This window comes from Semicossyphus pulcher, unplaced genomic scaffold (genome assembly GCF_022749685.1).
Source record: "Semicossyphus pulcher isolate SPU_LCO1_2020_fin unplaced genomic scaffold, fSemPul1.0.p SCAF_19, whole genome shotgun sequence".
Lineage (NCBI taxonomy): Eukaryota > Metazoa > Chordata > Actinopteri > Labriformes > Labridae > Semicossyphus > Semicossyphus pulcher.
In genome coordinates, this window is record NW_027211692.1 from 12,721,353 (window position 1) to 12,741,438 (window position 20,086).

General features: G+C 41.5%; 1 protein-coding gene across 2 annotated transcripts in view; it reads right to left on the bottom strand.

Moving 5' to 3' along the window:
* Nucleotides 1–8,094: 8,094 nt before the first annotated feature.
* cux1b (cut-like homeobox 1b) overlaps nt 8,095–20,086 on the bottom strand; it is a 64,505-nt gene continuing 52,513 nt past the window's right edge. The window contains exons 15-22 of one of the 2 annotated variants that reach the window (XM_069669134.1): nt 12,666–12,869; nt 10,753–10,865; nt 10,548–10,664; nt 10,349–10,432; nt 9,907–9,963; nt 9,272–9,352; nt 9,108–9,172; nt 8,095–8,997 (exon numbers count right to left, since the gene is read on the bottom strand). In XM_069669134.1, coding sequence (XP_069525235.1) covers nt 8,949–8,997; nt 9,108–9,172; nt 9,272–9,352; nt 9,907–9,963; nt 10,349–10,432; nt 10,548–10,664; nt 10,753–10,865; nt 12,666–12,869 — 770 coding nt within the window. In that variant the 3' untranslated portion in view covers nt 8,095–8,948. Of the gene's footprint in view, nt 8,998–9,107; nt 9,173–9,271; nt 9,353–9,906; nt 9,964–10,348; nt 10,433–10,547; nt 10,665–10,752; nt 10,866–12,665; nt 12,870–12,906; nt 18,888–19,149; nt 19,415–20,086 lie in introns of those variants that run through there. The other variant, XM_069669133.1, reaches the window with a different exon arrangement.

Genomic DNA, 20,086 nt, shown 5'->3' on the forward strand with positions numbered 1-20,086 from the left:
CTGACCTGCCAACAGGACCACATACATTGAAGTGGGGGCGGCAGCTGGTCCAAACACTCTCTCTTTGTTTTCTCACTAATATCTGTCCTTCAGACTTTTGACCCGTTAACTGAAAACTGTTCTTTCACACACACACAAAGAGACAAATAAAGTCACATCTTTTTTTTAATTGCACTGTATTTATTATGATAATCTAGAACTAATGGTTACGTTCTATCTTGACTGATGAAATGCCGACTTAACTATGAAGAGAGAAAAAAGCTAAACTAGAAAGCTAACCTTAAAATGTGATTTGCAGACTCCCACAAAATGATACGATATGATACAATAGGATAGGATAAAATGTCATAAGACATATACCTATGATAACGAAAATATCACGATACAGTGATTCTGCAATAATTGATATATTGCAAGACAATCATATAATAATGCATCACAATATCTGAATAACTTCTTCTTTGGCTGATCAATTTCAGCTCACGTTACCCTCATTCATGTCATAAGCGCCACCAGCGAGGAGTCATGAGGTAGTGACGTGGTGAGTCAAAATCGCAGGGAAATCCGTTTAGAGCAACTTATATTTGTAAATTAAAATATTAATATCGATAATTGTATTGCACGCGTCAGGACGACGATATATTGCTGTATAGATATTTTGTCTCACCCCTATTAGCCATATATTATAATGTATAAAAAGTTCTGTAAAGAAAGGTCACTGTTACTCATTAAGTCACTAACAAGATGCACAGCAGGGTTTAACTTCTGCTGTGTCTCATGAGACTGACACCATTACGCACATTGGCAGAATGAGAGTCTTCACGTGGCTGGGTGATGTTTACAACCCAGCGTATAACACACCTCCACTACTAATCCTCTGTGAGTGGATTGACTCTGCGGCTTCATGGTGGGGGTCAGGGCTAAAATAATAACCTGGTCAGGCCGCAGACAGGTGGTAGTGGGAGAGGACAAGCTGCTTTAGAAGGTCAGCGCCTCTAATCTAGAGTGTTTCTTCCTCAATCAGCCACTCTATGTCTGCTTTTAGTCAGAGCGAGCACACTGTGATCTTGTGTTAAAAACTCTTCTCAGCTGTTAAGCAGCTCCAAGCGATCCATCTAATGATCAGCAGTAGACAAATGATTAAAGGAAGCATGTGTTTGAAATGCTGCCAGTTTTATGTGCCACTATGCTGATGTGTCTCGAAGGAAGAAACTCAGGGATCCAAAAAACATCATAGAGGTCCTAATGTATGTGTAATGCAGTTCCAAGTAATCTGTAACCTTTCTGCTGGTTTGTAGCAGGTCGCGCAAAGAAAAGCATTCGCTAAACTTGCTAAAGGCACACACTATCTGGTTTTAAGGTCATTGTAAGGACTTTTTCTGACACGGTCATTCTAGTTTAAGAGACATTATCGGTACTTTTACTGACACACACTATTTATCACACACTGTCTGGCTTAAGGGATTTCAAGGGACTTTTACTGACACACTAATTCTGGTTTTCAGATGGTTGTGGCAACTTTCACTGACACATACTTTCTGGTTTCAATACCATTGTAGCAAACTTTAACTAACAGTTTTGAGTTTCCTAGTGTTGCGGGACGTTTTGCCGGCACATACTTTTACATAATTTTTTAGTTGTGGGGACTTTTAATGACACACTTTTTCTTGTTCTCCTACAATTGTGGGGACTTTTACTGACATGCTGTCCAAAAGCCGACTACAGCAAGAAAAGGGAAACCTTTTGGTCATTTTGTTAACAAGGTGGTTGCTCCTGCTTATGCAACCTTAAATGGCCTACTGATTATATGCAAATAATAAATCATCATAAGTAACCCGCTAACTGCTGCTAACTGTAGCTGCCGTTAGTTAGCTAGTTAGCTAACTTAACTTTACAGATAGTGGTCTTTTAGTGACTGCCTGGTCGCAAATCATTTTGCAGATCATGCTACGCTGGTTGTTTAAGTATGATGAATGCGATATATCACTCATTATACATAAATATCAGGGTAAGCCAAATTGATTAACAGTAAGGATGGTAATGTCTGTGCCATAGTACAAAAAACAGTTTCCGCTTTTAGAAAACAAAAGCAGAAGAGTAGATGCAACATTTTAAATGATTTCAAAGATAAAGACAGTAAAAATGTGACGGCAGAAACCTAAAATACCCGAGTGAGGAGCTGCTTAATGAAACAAAAAGAGTCCTGAGCTGGGCGAGGACTCTCTCTCCATGTCTCCCTCCAGAGACCCTCGCCTCTTATTGATCCTCGCACACTTCCTGCCGGAAGGATGAATCGACAGGAGCCTCGAGGGGGCAGGAGATGCTTCAACCTCTTGGTCATCAACCCACTAGTCACTGGCTGTTACACGTCACCTCTGTTTTACTTCCGTATCTAAATCCCGTCTTTATCCATCAATTTGTCACACTCTTAATTCCTCCTGTTTCACCTCTTAAGGTCAGTCTGTTCTCCATCTTGTCCTCTGTGCATACATACAGTACAGTTTGATGGCAGAGCAGGAACCTATGACATAACACTGCACACAAACAACACGACCTCCCTGTGGGCACCATTGATCAGGAGTTCAAATATATACCTCATTCAGACTTCAGAGCGGTGACACAGGGGAGTGGTACGAGGGGGCTGAAAGACAAAAGAGAGAGAAAAAAGATGCTTTTGAGCTGATTTCCTGTGAAAGCATCTAAAGTGGTTGAGAGGGAGATTGGCCTCCAGAGACCGTTTGAGGATCAATGTGTCAGCAGGCTTTAATAAGAAGCTGCCCCTCACTGTTTCCTGACTAGGAAAATACAATCCTGAGTCGCACAGACAACTAGGCTTGCCTTTGAAGCCGCCATTTTATTCATTATCAAACACACAATATACCAACGCCTGCATTTGTAGATAATAATTTTTGATGCGATGCATTTAAATGCTGTAACCTGGAGCCCCATTGAAAACACAAATAAATATCTGCCGAAGAAGAAGCAGAGACACAGAAAATGAAAAGTCTAAAGGTCAAATGATTTTTAAAGGGATAACAAAATGGACTGGACAGGAGGTTCAGTTTACATGTTGTGGATGGGGATTTTAAGGGGCTGATTCATTCCTGTAGGTGTGTTGGAGTACTAACCAGTTTCAGCCCCAGTCAGATCTCACCACAGTGCCGGAAGTGTCATCCTACCAGCTGAGTCACTCCAACTTTCATCGCCTCCATCGAGGTGAAATGAAATTAGCAGCTTTGATCCTCAGATAACCTGCTGGTGAAACATTGGTGTGTGTGTGTAGGTGAATGTTTTCTGTGTCACCCTGTACCTGAGGATGCGTCTTTCACGCTGAGCTTGCAGGAGATGATTCATGATGTGTGTGATGATGTCATCTGAGCTCAGCCCAAGATAGCGCGCAGCGAAAACAGACCATCAGTGACACTGTAAACAACAAAAGGAAACAACAACGTGCAGGAAAGCACGTCAGATATTCACAATCTGTCATGGAAATAAAATGAATTCAATGAACTTTATTGTCCATTAGATAACATAATGTTCAGTGGTGGAAGATATTTATTCAAGTACTGCACTTACTGTATGTATTTGCAACTTACATACTAAGTTACATACTAACCACCCAACAGTAAAAAAAAAAAAGTACAATAAAGTCACTATTAAACTTTGCATAGGGGTCCTGCTCAACTTGTCGTGGTTCCACTCTGCGATAACAACCTGCTTACAATACATTATACTGCTTATTACACAACTATTAACTGACAATATCAAAAACGAATTTTACTCACATTAAATGGAAACATTTCCTCTGATGGTGAAGTAAGACAAGGTGAACTGGTTTGAGATTTTCTGTCTCGTCACTGTCAGAATCTGTTGAAATTTCTTTTCCATTCACCGCCTTTTAACACCGCCGTATCCCGTACTGTGTTCTGTTAAATGTTTACTTCATGTGCCGTCTTCAGTTTTGTAGATCTCTCTGTTGTAGCCTTCAGTGTTTGCACCGTTGAACCTTTATTGCTTTCTCTCCGCTATTTTATGTCTTTTCTTTTTGTCCACTATAAACAGACCTCAAATACAGACATCAAATTTACCGGACTTCTTTCGGCGGATTGACGTGATCACAGTTAGTCCTTTGATTCCTTTTGATTAGAGCTGAATCCCTAGCAACGGTCTATTCTTCATAGCAACCGTCTGTTATTGGGAAATAACAGACCTCGGAATGCTGTGATTAACCAATCAGAATCATGTATTTAGCACAGAAGTGTAATATATTATATATATAATAATAGTTTACTGCTACATACAGTACAAGATGTCACCTACTTTAAAGGAAAGTCTGTTCTCAGTGTTTGTGCATAGAAGGCTTTTCACATATGTAAGCTACAAATTGGACCATGACTGGCTTTCTTTTTTTTCCTGTAAAGTGACAGTAAAACTTCACACAAATAATATGACATTGAAAATACTGTAAACTGTTGTGTTTTTTGGCTTTTTGACGTTGCAATGACCGTACGACCAAACATTTTGTATGTGAATTAACATGATGTAAATCCCCATGTCACTATCTAACACCTTCCTCAGATAAGGTGAGAGGAAGTAAGGGTGGGGAGGAGACTGAATGAAGGTGGGGGGCAGGGGTCATAACAGAGAGAGAGAGAGTGTGGTTCTGTATTCAGCATCCGGACTTGCTGAACCAGGATCACGTGGCCGAGTGAATCAGCCAGACGATGTCAGAGCAAATCATAGCGCCGGGGAGTGTTCAGCATGGAGCCACCTGACAGAGGAGGCCTGTTTCCATAGCAACACCCATGGGGTGGGGTGGGGAGGGTATAAAGGGGGGTTAACCGACTGCATGCAGACAGAGGAGAGGAAGAAAGCTAGAAATGTGAACAGAGGCATTTTAAAAGGGGGGGAAGGGGATAATGAAAGGCTAAGATGTTACTGAATGATTTATCCAAAATAAAATGAATGACACATTCCAAATACACACACAAAATTACACACACAGACACAAACAAATAGGCACCAAACTCTCTTAACAAACATACACGTGCATACACACACACACTCCCACACACCCTTTGTATCCATGCAACAGTCCTCCGCAGTTTATGGTCTGAGCTTCTTAGGGACACAATGGAGGAAAATCCTGAATGGTGTGTTCAATGAATGAGATTTTCACAGCCTCAGAGAAATGAATGAGGAGGAAGCCTCTGAATGAATGGGAGGGGGAAAAAAATCTTACCTGACAAGCAAAAAGCAGGATTCAGTTATTCAGGAGTTATTACATAATGTTAATTTAAAACATCAAAAGATTGAACAGATTGCTCAATACAGTTTGAATGAAAAAGAAGTGGGTTTTTTTCTTGCTCCTGAGTGCTTTGATTTACTTTGCTACCTACAGAGCTAACAGTGAGCAACACTAGCTAACGTTAGCTTAGTTCAACACAAAGCAGAAAAAACAACAGTTTTATCTAGTGATTAACTTACCATTTTGTCTGGTCAAATGTAAATTTGACATGCAATTTATAACATTCAATTCGTTTGGGTTTTGTTAACTAACTTTAGCTTGCTTGGAAATGCAAATTAATTGCTAGCTAGCTTAAGTACACTGTCTTAAGTGGAAAACATCAGTTAATATCCATCAGACTTCTGTGGCTAACTGAACTGGTAAATTGGCTATAGCTTCCTATATGGCAAATTACTTTATCAACTAAGAAGACTAAGAAGCAACCATATCCATGTGGCGTAGCTGAGTTACAGCTAGCTGGCTATCCTTAGTTCGCTTGCTCACTTATGTCATGGCTAGCAAAATATTATCTGATGTTAGTTGTCTAGCTTCCCAAATAGCTTCACCAGCTAGCATTATCCATGATACTACTTTAAGATGCAAACAAATACTGTAGTTTTACAAAGCAAAACAGTTTAACTAATTGGATAACTCATGTTTAGTTTCATGTATGTCACATCACTGTTTTGGCTAATGCTTGCTTAATCAGCAGAATGCTAAGTTCACTTCTGAGTGCTGAGTTCACTGACAGCCACTAAGAATTTCTTGTAAATATACATAGTGCCTTTAACTATTTTAAGATTATAAACTGTTATAGCTTACATTGAAGTCTTTGATCGTGATAGCCTACAATAAACCTGAAAAATAGAAAATGTAATTGGTGGTTATGTGTATTTTTGATGTTAGCCAACATCCTGCATGCTAAAAATCTTTCACGATGTAGGCTTGGGTACTAGGAACTCAGGTGACATTTGATAGATGAAACAACTAAGAGGCTATCTGCTACAGGAAGACAACAGATATAACTGTCACACTTAATGTCCCGTTAAGAAAGTTAGAAGGACGTAAAAACGATATGTTGCTGATTTGAGTTGATAAAAAAGCAGCAGGAGAAAAAGATGCAGTCAGATGCTGCAAGCAGACAGACAAGAGGGACGACAGTCAGAAGAGTCAGCTAAATAATTCATATTCATAATAAAACACAACTTTACTGCCCTCTGCTGAACTATTGATGGAAATGAGAGATATAGACTATGAAAGTAAGAGGAAATGATCCAATATTGTCTTATTTTTAAGCTCCTACAGTACAGTTTGTTTCACTTACTGCAGGTGACTTTTGTTCCTTGGAACGGCCTCAAAATAAACACGACAGTGCAGAAATTAAAATGCTGACCCATCGGTGTGCTGTCATAAAAGTATCAGTCAGTGCACATGAAATGACCCGTCCACTGCAGTTAAAAAATAACATGAGGCCATTAGGCTTACTTAAGACTTTTGTTATTCCACAGATGGAGGTTGTTAATATTTATGGCGCTGTCGATGTGCAGCTGGAGAAGCAGAGATGAAGGTTATGAAGGAGAGAGACACGGAGACAGGGTGGTAAAAGGTGTGTTTATCCAAGCATGGGGTTAAAGGTGAATGCCGCTGTCGAGGTCAGAATGAGGCTGTAATTGTGCTGAGATTGCTCAGAGTCTGCTCTGATTGATAAGCAAAAAAATAAAGGCTTCACATTTAGGACGGCGGAGGAAGTGTGTGTGTGTGTGTGTGTGTGTGGTCTGCCAGTCTCGTTAGTCTTTAATGGCTGTGAGCCGAGGTGCTCTTTAAGAGGAGGCCTCTCATGAATAATGCAGTCTAATTCAGTCATACTCAGATGCAGGCAGCCGGCAGAGGGACTGCTGAGGCTCGAATCACTGATCAGCAAATTTATTCCCTGTGTGTGTTTCAGTGCAGACATTAGTCAGTCACTTCCCCCACTTTTTTCACTAGGATCAGCTGTTAAACAGACCTCTTCTCCCTGAGTGCTCACTATCAGGCCACATTTGCCTCTTTTAAAACGCGACTTCTGTAAAAGAGACTATCGTTACATTCCTGCTGTAATGCTTAAATGACTAAGCTTGTGTAAGTCTATAAAAAAAACCCTGTGACCTCCCAATTCATTCATACTGAAGACATACAGCTTTAAAATATGTTATAAAAATGTAATTTAAACCAGGCACAGTTTTGAGCAAACTACTCTAAAACAAGTAAATGGTGCGTTCATTGGGGACTATTTTCAGCTGCGTATTAACAAAACAATGCTCCAGCAGCAGAAGACATTGTATTTTGGCTAGAATCAAAATAATCTAGTGTCGAGGTTCATTTCAAAAAGGAATACGTTATCCAGTGCAACAATAATGCATTCTGATTTTTAATGACCTACACAGCGTTGGCTACTGGGACCAAGAGATGTTATCTGACCATGAATAGATATCAATGCACTCCTACCTCCACCAAACGCTGTCATTATCATACTGCATGCGCCCGTATTAATCATAGTATTATTAAGGCCGGATCACAAGTGATCACTTTGGGCTTAATGCTGAGAATCAGAGCTGATTTTCCCACCACTTGTCTATCAGCAGTTAAAGTCTCACTGTTGCTCTGGATGACATACTGCTCTGACATATTCATTGCCCACAAAAAACAAAGGTTTGATGTAAGAAGGACACCGGCCCATCAGTTGCCGTTGCACCCTAAAAGGACTGTTTTACCATTCAGAATAAGGGCAGACACAGACGATGCTACCTGTGAAAATAACTCAAGAGGGATTCCTGCATAGTCTTTATTTGGATTATATCAGTCAGAAAAGAAAAGAAGGAATCAGGTAAACATGCATAAGATTTTGTCTAGAACAATATTACTATCATAAACTCAGTAACTGTTAGTGTATTACTGCTGCAAACAACAGGGACATTGCTGCACCAGACACAAGTTATTAAAAACTTTACCCACCAAATAATCAATAACATTAATCGAAGTCACGTCGGATAAATCTTCAGGGAATGAAAAGTAAACTTATAAACTACTGTATTAATTCTTCCACCACCACAACCTCTTAAAATAACCGCCTGTACGCCTGTGCACTCTCCAATCAAACATTATTATAATATAAACTAATAACCTATAATAAAACGTAAACTTCAGCTTTAATGATTGAATTCTGATCATTTTAACCTTAACTGTTAAACTTATTTTAACCCGCCAAACCCAGGGAATATTCTGGAACATATTGTGGTCCCTTTGAAACACAGATAAACATACTCTTAATGATTTGCTTTCACCGTTACGTTAATGTTACTGTATAAGACTCTTAACTTCATTTACTATCAACGATTGGCTTCATTGTTATGTTAATCTTACAGTATAGGAAGGATCCAAAGTTATATTATTGTAACCGATTAAAGATCAATCATCTAAACACAAAGAAGCAATTTTTCCATCAATCAGCCTTTGATTTACAGTTTAAAGCCCTAAACTGCCCCCTAGTGGAGAAAATTGCTACTGCAACAAGAGGAAAAGTAGAGCTCCGTCTTCATGAGGAGCTACAGTTATTAGTTTAATGCAGGACATGCATGCTGCTGGGTGTAGGACCAGCTTAATCTCATCGTCATTCTGGGACAGCTTAAAGGTTTTGCTCGTTCTCGTGGAAACGGTGGAGGTGGTCCGCGTACCTGTGTGTAACAGAGGAATAGAGGAAATTAAAAACCTCAATGCATCATGAACTTCCTGATTGTTAAAAAAGGGCATGTTCACTTTATTCAGCTGTCGGACACAAACGCACTTTTGAGCGCAGAAAGTAGCGCAGTCTCTGCCAATGCTCTCGCTCCAAGCGGTCTTGTACAGCACCTGAAATAAAGCACAGTGAGCAGTTTAGATGTGTTTCACTTTAAGCCGATGAATCAGACCAGTTGAGGTTGCATCAGAAGCTCAACGCTGGAGGCCTACCAAGAACACCAAGCAATGCAGGAACAGGGTGTAGAAGAAAGCAATAGTCCTGGCAATCTTGTTGGAGAGAATCACACGACCCTGAGAGACACAAGAACGGGAGGAGGAGTCAGGAAGGTGACACAAGCACAAAAAAGTTATTTTGGACAAAACATTTCAGGGGACTCTCCTCGAGCAGCTGGGGAGCCCTTAAGAGCGACAGACCTTCAGTTGTGTTCTTATGTTTGTAATTCAAAATTCTGAAGCTACGTTAGCAAGAGGGTAGAGCAACCTGACATACAAGAACAACAATATAGAGGATGCTAGGGCTTTAGATGTGTTTGTTTTGTGTAGTGGGTTTCATGATAATAACAAGGATGAATCTATATCTTACTATATTCATACTTTTTAAGCTATTTTGCCAGCTGATGAAAGCTGTTGAAAGGATGGTGGTTGCTGCATCAGCTCCTGTGGTTTGACCGATTACCACACACTGACTTCACTCAAAAGTTTCTCTTGTGGTGGACGAGTACAAAACAGCCAATTCTTACAGTGTGAATGCAAGAAAAGGGGAAGAGTTCTCAAAGAATTATGAAAATAAGTTCCCCCTGCAAACATCCAGAGTGTGTGTGTGTGTGTGTGTGTTTGAGACCTACCAGGCTCAGAGTGGCTTTATCCCAGGGGCTGAGGCTCAGGTATCGGCGCTGACGCTCCTACAAACACAAACGAGCATACTGTCTTTGAAAATCGCAACTAATGTCAAAATTAAGAATGTATACTTTCAGCTGTTTTTTTATTTTACATACGGCCAGTTAGGGGTGATCAGTGCGATTGCTTCAGTGAGTTATTTATAGTAATGAGGGGTCATTTTCCTCTAGATTTAATTTACTTCAACCTCCCTTATCAAGCTCTTATTCCACTCCTACAATACCCAGAAATGCTTGTATGCTATCATAGTTAGTCCATATGGTGACAAAAATATAAAAATGGTAAGAGGCAGCCCGTGATTCAAAAAAATAACTCTGTTGCACTTTTGAAACAGAAATCAGATGGTTTCAAAGTGTTTAATAGAACATTTCTTATTTGCGTGTGTTGTACCTTCTTGCTGAAGGAAGCAAACGGATCCAGTCTCTCCTCGTACTGAGAGGAGTAGCGCATCACGGTGTCATCACTTCCTCCAGCCTGCAGTGCAGAGAAAACAAAGATATTTTAGGCTGCAGATTCACCGAATCAACAAGAACGTCACCCCTGTGGAGCACAGTCGTTCACAGTCACACACTCAGACACACTGACGCACTCTGCCGGGGTAGCTCTGCAGGAATTTGATTTTCTCGTAGAGTTTGATGTTGTCTGCTCTCAGGCTGTCCAGTTCAGCCTGCAGGGCCTGCATGGTCTGCTGCACGGAGCGATTCTCCTGCAGAGGAAACAAAGGGATGAGAAATCAGTTTCCACTGGGGAAAAAACACTCAGGAATACAGGACGTGCGAGAGATCGTGACTCACGGCTTCCAGCTCCTGATTGCGGGAGCGAAACCTCTCCCTTTGGCTGGAGATGATGGAGAGCAGAGAGTCCATCTGGCCCTGAGGCAGCTCAGGATGGGGGGTCACACCTGAACCTGGACATAATGCAGATAATTCACTTCCTCTATAAACACACACATGGATGTAAATGCTGCATGAAAACAGGTAAATATAACTGAATTTTGTGATTAAATCAGATGCCAGCCATCATCCCTTTTATCTGTAATAAGGCTGTGTCAGCCTAAATCCAGGGAACACCTCTAAACTGGATTTGGTCTTGATTGTCGCATGAAGTGAATAAAACACCTTAATCCCTCTAATCAGGCTGGTTTGCAGTGTTTAAACAGACAGCCCCCCTGCAGAGGCTCAGCTCAGCAGGTTCACCTCAGTTCAATCAGAGACGTTGTGCTGTCGGCAAATCAGACGTCAGTATCTTCACAGTTTGTCATGTGCTCTCACCTCTTTAAAAACAGAGAGCTTTCAATGTGGAAATTTCAAAGCTTGAACACTGTGACGTTAATTACAGAGTTGAAGAGATATAAGACAATGACACAATACAAATTAAATCATTAATTAAATCAAGACGTGTCTAAAATGACAGGTAGGTAGGTACAGATTTATCTGGAAAATATACTTTTTAAAGATAAAAGACGACGTTTTAACGACAAAATGTTGCTAATCTGGCTCGTGCTATTTTGTCTCTTTGTCATGAGCATGATAGAATTGAGCAGCCGGATTCCTTTGATCACCACATTTACTGTCGGGCCCCTGGGCTGATATCTTCAATCAGCTTCTTATTATAAGGGAGGTGTTTCTCTTTGAACAAAAAACCTTCAGCCAAAGTTAAAGCTCCTGTGAGGAGTTTTTCACTGGTTATGAAACAGACTGAAATTAATTCTGATGCCTCTTTATGACCTACAAAATCAAACCAGACCATCAGCGACAAGATTGATTATTTCTATATAGTTATTTTTAATGCCTGAATCTGCTGGCGGGGGGGTAGGTGTCAGACGAAGCGATTAACTGCACGCTGCCTTTGTTTACATTTTCCAGGGCAAACATTTAAAGGGACATGTGACTGGTAAAGAAAGCAGGATGAGATGTTTTGTTAAAAAGCACCACTTAAGCATGTACAGGACAAAATCAGCAAAGAGATAAGAGGTACGGCTTTGTCCACAGGGGGCGCCAAAATCAACACAAGCTATAAGTTCCTCACAGGTGCTTTAAACCAGTTTTTTTTGTGCTCCTCTCACTGGTTTAAAGTGGACGTGGTTTTGTTGGGAAAAGCTGAGGTCACGCACGTCTGTACACCAATCACAGATTTTGAAATATTAATATTCAGTCTGTCAATCAAATCTTTTGCAACCAGTTCCACGATATTATGGCACAATTTAAAAGTCTCTTAGTTTTTATTCTGCATCTTAACAACAGCTGCAATTGTGTCACAAAAACTGAAGCAAGTCTGTCATATCAAATGACACTGAGCTGGTTGTTAGAGAACAAAGAGTGGCTGGAGTATCTGATAAACAGGACGCATGGTATCTATCATGGTAACTGCTAATTCCTCTTCTATTGTGCCATGACAGGGCTCTGTTAAAATGATTATTCCATTAATGTAGTGCTGTGCGCTCAGACAGAAGTAAATTATAGCAGCAGTGTAATTATATAAAAAGTCAATCTGAGAGTGAGATGTGACAAAAACTTGATGCGAGTTGACGGACAGATTTGAGCGAGCGACGAGGCAAAATATAACTTCTGTCTGAACGTTTAAGGCTTAAATTAGAACAAAGGAACTCTTCATCTTTGATTTAATCAGAAGGCTTGCTTTTAAAAGATGTGAGACAAAGTAGAGACTTTGTCAGCGCCCCTTAACGATCACAAATCTAGCATCGTACCTGCAAACATGGCAGTGGCCTCTTTGATCGGCTCCGGGATGTTCTCCATGTTGCTGACCTCTGACCCCTCCGCGTCTGGGCGTGGCAGGGAGGACATGGCCTGGATTGTGCTCAGGTCGTGCTCCAGCTTCAGGATGAGCTCCTTCTGCTCGGCGCTGGTCTTCACCGCGGCGGAAAACTCCACCTGCAGGTCTGCATAGCGGCCTGTCGAGAGCAGAGAGAACATTTGATTATTATTTGGGTTTTTTTGTTCGTCTTTGGATTTTATTTATGAACAAAATAACTCACCTGTGGAAGGCGTACAAAAGATTCCCCACACTGTCTGGCTTTCTAACTCATCTCTTTCTCTGAGAATACTTATGTTACCACCGAACAAGAAAAAAAAAACTCCCACAGCACACTTTTAGTATTTGTATAAAAGAGATTTACTTCAATTATCACACCTAGGGTGCATGTGAATAATAATGATGATGAATCAAATGTCAATCATAACAAATACATTGTGAACGTTTCATACAGTGATATTGCTTTTCAATGTTGTAGAAGGGACTGTTTTACAGTGCTGAGAACAAACAACATGATACGTTTAGTAAATAGAAAGATAAAGAAACGATGATACATGAGGAAAAACCAAAGGGGGGAGGGAGACCCCGAAAGGAGAAACAAAGCATCTCAGGAGTGACAGAAGTGCTCGGGAAACATCTTTGAAAAAACAAAACAAAAAAAACATCTTAACCATCCCTTTACAGTCATGCAGCCTTTTGTACTACAACACACATTTATGCGCACACACACTCACATTTAAAAAAAAAAAAAAAAAGCAGTGGGAGAAGTTATGAGAGTTATTACTTCCACCTTGTTGATGACAGGTTGGAGAAAATCATCTAAAAACACTCTGTATTCGCTAAAGCCTCAACAAGCATCTTAAAGCTTTCCATAAGGGGGAGGTGAGGAGAAGGGGGGAGGGGGGGGGGTGAAGATCTCCCCGGCCCCGGGTCATTTGGTTGTCAGACTACACTGTGGTTTAAGCTATGGGTGAGCTGAAGCGACGACACAAGGTAGCAACATTCAGAAAAACTGTCAGCAACCTTTCGACAGAGGTGGAGAACTACTTCACTATTTGGCTTTTTGCTTCCTCTTGTTTTTAAGTCTTTAAGCGAGCGCTCGCTGAAATGTTTTATTGTTCCAGAGTCGAGCTCTGGGTCGAACAGTTAAGCATGAAGAGGAAAAGGTTTAAGACTTAAAATCAGCTGGAGCCAATGTGAGAGGTGAGCGAAAAAACACACAAAACAAAGCACGCGAGTAAAGTGGAAGAGGGGGGGGTTTAAAGGATGAGTGTATTGTGCTGTATAATGTGTGTATGTATTACTGAGTGTGCTCTGCATACAGCACCACTGATTCGGAAAGTGTTTCCGTACAAAAACCCACTTCATAAGATATATTTTAAAAGTATTACAAAAAACATCTGAGGTTTTTCTTTCTTTCTTTTGTGTTTTTTCCTGAATATGGTGACCAGTGCTGCTGTTCGGGCTTCCATTACAACTAATGTGTCAAATGAACAACCACTACTTCAACAGATCATACAGTAAAGCTTTACAACTTCAGAAAACATGATATGATATACAGCATCTGTTACACCTTTACAATGTTATTCAACAGTGTATAGAATCATCTGATTTAAATTTGTAGAAAAATATCTGTGGATCATGGAAAAGTCCTGAATCGTCCCTTCTCTCCTCCTGCCTTCAAAACAAAAGCATACTGTGACAATAGTGAATCAATAGCTACTTGATCGACTGTATTTACACGTCTCTTTTCCCAAATAACCATTAGAATTGGCACACGTCATTATCAATACCTGTAGTGCCGTTATTAATGTCACAGCAAACCTGACACAAACAGAAAAATACAAAATGCCCTATGAATAAATTCAGTGTTATTACAGTGTACGCTGTTTCTGCATGCTTCCTCCTTCATTCAATGCTCTGGCCTTTCGCTGCTAGTTAGGTTATGTACAACGGAAGAAATGCATTGTGGGAAAACAACTGTCTGAAATAAGACCCGGACCGAAAAACGCGCCTGCAGGTCAGTCATGAGAATATACGAGTTCCATTTGTCTTCTTCCTTATTTCCTTTTTTTTTTTTTTTTGTTGCTCTTTCGCTGCACTCCGGTCTGTGTACACAGCCCTCTCCAGAGAGCTGAGGCTTTAAAGTACCAACGTGAAGTGGATGAGAAATTCATTCGGATCAAGGTGTGGGATATATTACGAACAAATCAGGTGGAATCATCTACATCTAATGACATCACTAGTTTGGTGCCCTGCTTGGCAGTTAAAGGCACAAATCTGATGATCTCACATGGTTTGGGTGAGTTGATGGATCTGGCTATAAAACGGGTAATGGGTTAAGTGCTTATACTTTACAGTAGCTATTCATCACCATGAAACATACTGTGGTTGTCCAGTCCGAGCAGTCCCGACAGAAGGCAGTAAGCCCTCGGTATTTGCAGAAGACAGATGTTTCACATCAGTCGTCCACAGGAAGAGCCAATGTTTGTGGAATTTTACAATTATTAGATCCATTAGAAAAATCCAATTTTAGCTAATGCATCTTAATGCAGTGCAATGGGGTTATCAGTTTCTCTGACAGGCTGCCAATATGTCTGCATGTACCATCAGGGAAAAGGGGAAGCTTAAGGATCGGCTGGGGAGATTCTGGATAGAAACCGAAACAGGTGTTTACTCATAATATCTACAACTGTACAAGACAATGGGCCGCTCTGTTTGAATTAAGGGGGCAGCTGTATAAGAAGAATACAGTTTATCATGTAAAAAAAGCTTTTTTATGTGTTAATTTTAGTGTTAGGCTGCGGATAAGAGTCTGTGCTTGGTTCACAACCACTTTTTAAAAAAAAAGGCATACATTTCCCAGCATCCCGGGATCGTACTCTGTTGTAGTGTTTACAGACCCTGTCCGAGGTGCGTCTAATAAGTGCTTTGTTACGGACTGCAATAGAAGTTCTGCATAATCATAGGCTGGCTATCTGTTCATTGTTGCGTAGCACACCCGCTCGCTGGTACACTTCTCTAATCTCAATTTGGCAGATATGACCTCTTTCAAGTTAACATGTGATCTCATGTTTAGGTAATTTCATTTGACCTATTCGACAAAATGTATACACTTGGACCTGTTGATGACGTGATAAACGAGTGGGCGAAGAACTCCATCTAAAGAAAGCTGCATGTCCTGCCGAGCGTTAGTGTCGGGCTTGCCCAAGAAAAAAAAAAACAACATTATTGGAGAATAGAAAACAGGAAAAGAGATATGCTATAATATATTCACTGATCTTGATATGTCCTTTGATTCTCTAGCTAGCAATTTAAGAGCATAACTGTTGTGGTAAAAGCTTAATGCTTACGGGAGCATGAACTGTAGCAAACACATTTTTCAAAGCTATTGAAATGACACTAAACTTTAGGATTCATGAATATACAAACAAATGAGAACTAGTACATCTTTGTAAATATTAACCAATACTGCCGGCAGTCTATACGTCTAATAAAAATGTTACTTGCCCTCAGGAACAGTATAATCCCTTAAAAAATAGACAACTCAAATGATAAGACATTAAATGAAAAATACAGCACCTATAAATAAGCAGAATAAAAACCAAACTATAAATGCAAAATAGCAATAAAACCAAGCTACAGTAAATCATAGTATTACACTACTTTGTGAGAAGATTAATGTAATGGTAACGCATCAAACAGCTTAAAGAAGGGTGTCAGTTGTGCACTAGTAGTGTGTGCAAGTAGATACGAAATATGACCGCACTCATTGGAAACACTGAACACTCCGCAATCAAACACACACTTGTGCACACGCATGTATTGACAGGCGTGTGTGTACATGCACCCACGCTAACTCACGCACACACAAAGGGGAGGCAGTAGGCTGACAGGCACTGAGGGCTTGTGTGGGACAGGGAGGAGGTGATATGCCTTAGAATTTGTAGTGTATACAGTAGAATTCAATGCAAAAAAGACTTACATCCCTGGATACAGGAGAGACTGGAGGAGAGTGGTAACTACTCACACCAGGGTTGGGGTGAATTCACTCTGACGGTGACCGACAGGAAGTACAGATTCATCAGCGTCTGTACATTGCAATTTATACGCTCAAACCTTTTTCAGTCAGAAATGTCATCACTGATAACCTGCTTCTTCTATTTGAGTGAATTGACCTCGACCCTGACTTACATGCAGGCAAATACAAATGCACACAAAACACACACGCAAACACACACACTCTTCCTGATTTGGCCTATAAAAAGACGTGTTTGTGAATTTGTCGGTGGTGCAGACATACATACACACACGCACACACACACACACTCCCAGCAGGTCCAGTGCTGGGTAAAAGCTGTGACGTTCACAACCTAAAACAAGAGACACATAAAGTATCACCATGTCAGACAGCTACAGTACTACGTGAATTCATCGTATCGTGTTTCAACAATGCAACATTTTTCCATTCTAATTTGCTTCTTTTTAAAACAGTAACTTGTTATTCTCTTATTTTCTGCTCTTATTTTGTACTAATTAAAAATGATTCCTAAAATTCCCTATTTTGTACTCTTTAGAGTCGATAGACTGTGCAATCTCTTATTGGCAACCAAATTGCAATATGAAAAAAAAGAGATCATCCTTCATCCTTAAAAGAAGGGTTTAAGGAGGCAAAAAGAGGGTTCCTTCCTTCCTTCCTTCCTCTTCAGATGAGTGCGTGTGTTTGTAAGGAATTAAGAGATCCTTCTGGCCATCACATGGCTGTCAGCAGGATAGGATATGGGACACAACAGGTCAAAGTTCATCTTTCTTACATCAGTAACCTTGGCAGCTCAGCCGGCAGGCCTTCCACTACCCTCTTAAGAGTGTAGGAGTGAGTTAAAAAAGAAAACATGCTGCCATTGAGAAGAGAACACACACACATACACGCCGTTTTTTGGGTGTGTATACACACACACAGACAGGTGCACACTGACACAACCCCTAACATACAAACACGCACACACACACACACACGCAGTGAGTGAAAAAGGCAAAGGGTTTGTAACAGTCACTCTACAGTGTGAAAAATGAGGCGTCTCACTGAGTGAGGGGAGGTTTGTGGACACTTGGGAGGTGAGAAGAAGAGCGGAAAAAATCTCCTTTAAGAAAGTGAGAGTTCTTGTTAGAGAGTTCCTGTCTCTATCTATCATCTATCAGTGTCTATCACTGTGACAGCTGCTGTGTCAGGCCTTGCCTGTGTTACTGAGTCCAGGTTTCAACCCCAGCTGTGGGTCAGACCCCAGCTCAGGACTAACCAGTCTGGTGCACCAGTGGCTGGTGATAGGGGGAGGTACAGCAGGGCCGGAGGCCAGCAGGACGGCTAAGTGCTTTTCTCAGTACAAAAACAAAACTCAGTTTAAAAAAAAAGGAGAGACACGGAGGTTCTCTTATTTTGTTCTTCTAGGTATTCAGTAAATCTTCTTTTTAAGGGTTTTGCCAACCACTCTTTGTTTCTTTCCACTTTTGGGAAAGCTTCTATGTAATAAAAATGGCTGCTGAGCTTGACTTTGGCTGTGTCCACTCTCCAACTGGAACAGAGCAGGAGGGGTCCAAGGTTAGAGGTCGTGAGGTTATGAGACAAGAGGGATGAGGGATGTTCAGGGGGAGCTAGAACTCCCACTCTGAGGGATCCTCTTTGCTGGCAGCCTTCTCCAGCCTGTGGATGATGTTATTCAGATTGGCTGCTTTCTTCTTGCGCAGATTGTTGTCCCTGGGGTTTCTGGCGGGGCCAGAGGCTGGGATGTTTGTACTAGAGGCGGAGCTACTAGGGGACGCCTCTGTGAGGCTGAAGAGCCCCAGTCCTCCCTGTCCACAGCTAGAGCCTGGCCCGGCTAAGCCCGAGGAGGTGCAGTCTAGCTGGGCAGGGGAGTTATTAGAGCCCCCTGCCTCAGACTCAGCCTCCATGTCGTGGTCTTTGCATGCTCCTCTGTGATCCTCCAGGCCGATGCCCAGTCCTTGGCGTGTCTCCACTGTGCCCTCAGATTCTGTCCCGTCACAGCTGTCCCCTTCTCCTGATTTTGACCCTCGGAGGGAAGGGGAGCCCCCCTCGCTGCCGGGCCCTACCCCTCCAGCTGCCTGGATCTCCTCTATGAAGAGCTCTCGCCGGATACGTGACCTGGTGGAGACACAGGAGTTCAGTCGCGAGACTCAATACTGAAATAAATTTTTTTTCCCAAGCAAAATTCATTTTAATAATTAAGTGATCTCAAAATATTGTGATTGTAGGGAAGTCCCTTAATAATAACTGGGCAGAAAACAAATCTCTTCACCAAACAAACACCATTACAAGCAACAACAACATTTTTCTAAGTAAGAATTTTGCTTTCCAGTAACTTAAAATGCTTAGAATTCATTGCGTCTCCTCTTCAAATGCTGACCTGTAATTATGGAACCAGTTGATGACTGTACTGGTCTTCAGGTTGAGCTGGGAGGCCAGCTCCTCAATGGTTTTGGGGGAGGGATAGGGCTTCTGCTGGTAGGCCCTCTTCAGGGCCTCCTTCTCCTCAGGGCCCAGCACCACCCTGGGCTTCTTCAGGTGCTGCTGCCCCGGGCTCTGGGAGCCCTGGATGTAATCTTGCCCCACGAGGCTTGTGTCCACAGAATGGCTATCACTCAAGGAGCTCAGCCGCCTCTTCATGTAAGCTGAACAGAGACACAAAAACACGGGACGAGTCAGTATCTCAGAAAATGTTATCTCCAAAAAGCATTCATGGATTGTCTGTTTAAAGAGACGGTGCGAATTAAAGCTTGTTAATATTCAGGTCAGATGGTCGTTCAACAGAAGTTGGTGGATGTGTCATGTTTGACATTTATGCGCAACAAGGAAATGTTTTTGTCACCTATTGTGCATCAGACTGTGTTCTAAACATGAATCAGCCCTCCTCTCTAACATCCACTAGGTGGCGCCATCGTTCTTCACAGGGGTGCTAACAATAAAAGCATCTCTTCCATTTTAAAGCAAACAAGCAGCACCGTTCTCTCCGGGCACCAACGGCTGAAAATGAACAGCTCATGGCAGCTTTGCATGAGGTTGACATTTTCTCAACCCCAATACACGCTGCCAGATATTTTAGTGTTGCAGGGAAAAACCCCTCAGAGCAAGGTTAGAGCACTCTGAAAGTTGTGTGCTGCCTCGCAGGCTTGCACCACAAGGGTGAGGGGTCAAATACGGTTACTGTAGACTAGGTCTGTGTCTTTCCTCTGGGCTTTGCTGTTGGCCAGGACTATTCCCCGTTGCTATTTGGATGCATTACTTTGGGGTCAATAATCTAAAACGAAGTTGAGCCCCACCCGCCCGGGCCCCAAACGCACTGG